The following is a 3,598-nucleotide window of genomic DNA, read 5'->3' as shown; positions in this document are numbered from 1 at the left end:
CTCCCAAAGGCGTGGGATTTCAGGCTGGGCCCCCGGGCCCGGCTCTTTTTTTTTTTTTTTCTAGACCGTATTCCTGTTGCTTAATTTTCAAACATTTTAGATCAGTAGATGACAGACATTTTTTTTGTAAAGGGCCAAATAGTAAATATTTTAGACTCTGCAGGCGTAGACTCTGTCACAACTGCTCAGCTCTGCTATTGTAGTGGAAAACTAGCCATGGATAATAGAAAAACAAGTGAATGTGACTGTGCTTCTATAAAATTTAATACAGACACAGGCAGCAGGCCAAATTTGGCCTGTTGGTCATAACTTGTACATCTTTGATCTAAGTGCTTTGTGTTACTTGAGGTAGTAGTTGATGAGTATTATTACCTACCAGATTTGAATGTTGAAATAACTTTGTTTCCATGACCACTATACTTTCTCTTGTAGTTTATTCTTCTTTATATTGTCTCATGAAGTTTAATTGAACAGGATGAAAAGAGAATTCATATAGTACAATTACATACAACCCTTCTCTTTCTAATTTTTGAAAAAAATATTATCCCCATGGGAGATTTTTGTGGCATTTTTTTTTTCCTCTCATAAATATTTGGTTGGGGACAATCTTTTTTTTTTTTTTTTTTTGTGTTGGAGTCTCACTCTGTCACCCAGACTGGAGTGCAGTGTCTGCTCCCGGGCACTGCAACCTCAACTTGCTGGGCTCCGGTGATCCTTCCGTCTCAGTCTTCCAAGTAGCTGGAACTACAGGTGTGCGCTACCACACCTGGCTAATTTTTTTTTCTTTATTGTAAAGATGAGGTCTCGCCAAGTTGCTCAGGTGGGTCTCGAACCCATGGGCTCAGGCAATCCACTCACCTCAGCCGCCCAAAGTGCGGGATTGCAGGCTGAGCCACCGAGCCCGTCGGGGACAATCTTAATGAAATTACATAGGTCATATACTTAGTATATGGTCATCTTTCATTGCAAACCCCTAAACAATATGAAATAAAACATAAAGTTCTGAAAATCAAGGACAGTTTGGGAGCCATGTTAATAGTGTTCCTTTTCTAAGTACCTTGTATGTGTCCTTTGTCCTCTTGTTTTTCAGTAAATGTGAGTCTTGTTAGGTTATAGAGGTAAATGTCTGGGATTATGTATATATGTATTAGTTGTTACTTTTAATACTCCTGAACTTCAATTTTTGAAAAAATATTTTTCAGATAAATGATCTTAAAATGATTGATGAGCCAATGGAAGAGGAAGAAGCAGATTTTTGCCATGTAAGTATTCATGTTAATTTATTAAGCCTTGTTTTTATTGTATCAGGAAAGTCAATAAAGGGAAAGGAAAAAAGTTCCTGTCAATTAAAGAAACTTATTCAGGTAAGTTTGTAATAAGCAAATGCAATTACTTAATAAATTAACTATAATTAAAGATATAGAACCAGATTTTCCTATCGGAAAGTCTTATGCATGAATTTTTAAATGAATAGTCGTATTGAAATATAATTTACATATCATAAACTTAATCCATTTTAAGTGTAATGGATGCAGCTTTTACTTTCTGGTATATGAGTAACAGAATTACTTAAATAGCTTAATCTTATGCTTTTGCTGTGCTGTTTTTATACAGTGAAGCAATAGCTTTGTGGCAAAAAAGAATCAAATAATAAGAGATTTAAATTCCTTGCTAAAAAAATGGAATTTATTTATGAAAAATTGTGTATTTATTCTTACATGTTTAAACTTCTCTCACCTTCAAAGTACTCTAATTGATGTAATACGCCTATCGAAATACATTTTTCACTACTCAAAAGAGTTTTTGGACTCATCAATTTTGATGTCTTTAATGCTCTTGGCATTTTTTATTTCACCTCTTCCACATTAGCAAAATGTTTCCCTTTGAGGGCTTTGGTCATCTGGGGAAATAAAAGTTCCTTGGGGTGAGATTGGGTGAATAGGGAGGGTGGGACATAGGGGTCATGCTGTTTTTGGTCAAAATCTGAACACTCAGTGAGTGTGTACAGGTGCATAATCATGGTGAAAGATCCAGTCATCTGTTTGCCACAACTCAGGACATTTCTTCTACAAATCATGAAATAACTTTCTTAGAACTTCAAGATACAACTTTTGGTTGACTGTTTGATCTACAGGAACAAATTCTGAGTATACTATGAGTGGTTTGCCCTCCAAATGATAATTCCAGGATTTTTTGGGTCCTCCTCATACAAGATCTGATTTTCAGAAATTGTCCTTAAGACTTTCAGGAGGGTCTGACTAAATAAGCATTTTCATTTATGTTATTGTATGATTGTTGTTTCTATAGATATTTTTGTAGCGTTATATGCCTTTATAGCTTGAAGGAGCCTCAGAGATAATATTGTGTAAATACTTTTACTGTATAACAAATTAGTCCCCTGAAACAGGAAAAGGCTGTGATTTATACTAGGTGATAAGACTAGCAAGTAGCAGACTCAAGACTTATGACAGTGTGCCTCCTGTTAGGTCAGCTGTATTATGTAGACCCAAAGAAGTAGAAAATAAGGAGATCACTATCTTTTTTCTATTTAGTTGTGGATAAAATCAACCTTGATGTCTTTCCCCCCATGAAACTTGTTTATAAGTTGATTTATTTCAGATAGAAATCAGCAGAGGTATATAAATTGGGTTTATCCAAGACTCACCTTTGAAATGTTCTATATAACTACTTCTGCAGGTGGTGACCATGTAACAACATTGTCAGTTCTGATTGACAAGATGGAAGATACAATGTTGTTATTTTAGCTTTTGCAATTTATGTAATATTAATAATATATTTTAATTTTCAATATAATTAAGTGTAAACTATCAAAATCAATGTGAAATGTATCTACAACTCATGGAATAAGAGGCATAATAATATTTATGTTACTAATTTAAAAAAAGGAGTATAAGGAACTACAAATGGCAGTGGAAAAAACTACCTTATTATATTTTAGCATTAATAAATTAACAAGTAACTACAAACGACCATGACCTATGCCACAGGGGAAAGGAAAAAATACACATGTACACATACATGTGTATTTGTGTCTATATATGTATATGTGTAATCAACATAAACTTATATACATAGGATGATTGTCTAAAATTTATCTTTATAATTCTAGTAGAAGATAAGTCAGGAAGTACAAAATATACAGTGCTAGATGTTAATATGATTTACCTTATACAATCAACTTCAGTGGCTAGAAGGTGGAGCCTGAGGTTTTGGAGAATACGAAACCTAGAATCACTTCCAGGGATTTGATTTGGTTTGTGGCCTGAGTTATCGGGACTTAAACTTATGTGCTTTTGTTGTGTTATGGTTAAAGTACTCAATTTGTGTTAGTAAAGCTATACTTATGTGAGTGATAAGCAACACTAACCATATAAATTTGCACCCTTTTAGAATGTTTTTGTACATAGACTTTTTTTTTGGTTGTGATTGCTTATTCCAGTGTGATGCTGGCAGTTTTTGTGGTTGGCTTTTTTTGTTGTTTTAAAATAATGTAGTATTGTAGAGTTTGCTTCATGATGCATAGATTATTTAAACAGTGTTCCTTTTTTTTTTTTTTTGAGTTGGAGTCTCACTGTGT

At 33.9% G+C, this 3,598-nt stretch overlaps 1 protein-coding gene across 2 annotated transcripts in view; it reads left to right on the top strand.

Moving 5' to 3' along the window:
- Positions 1-1,200: 1,200 nt before the first annotated feature.
- RPS6KA6 (ribosomal protein S6 kinase A6) overlaps positions 1,201-3,598 on the top strand; it is a 121,547-nt gene continuing 119,149 nt past the window's right edge. The window contains exon 1 of one of the 2 annotated variants that reach the window (XM_021706162.1): positions 1,201-1,262. Coding sequence is in view for 1 of the 2 variants with exons in the window: in XM_008072513.2 (XP_008070704.1) it covers positions 1,218-1,262 (45 nt within the window). In the remaining variant the exon portion in view is untranslated. The remainder of the gene's footprint in view (positions 1,263-3,598) is intronic. The other variant, XM_008072513.2, reaches the window with a different exon arrangement.

This window comes from Carlito syrichta, unplaced genomic scaffold, assembly GCF_000164805.1.
Source record: "Carlito syrichta isolate Samal-C Ts95f unplaced genomic scaffold, Tarsius_syrichta-2.0.1 Scaffold315303, whole genome shotgun sequence".
Lineage (NCBI taxonomy): Eukaryota > Metazoa > Chordata > Mammalia > Primates > Tarsiidae > Carlito > Carlito syrichta.
The sequence above is the reverse complement of the archived record's forward strand: the minus strand, read 5'-3'. Positions and strand labels throughout refer to the sequence as shown.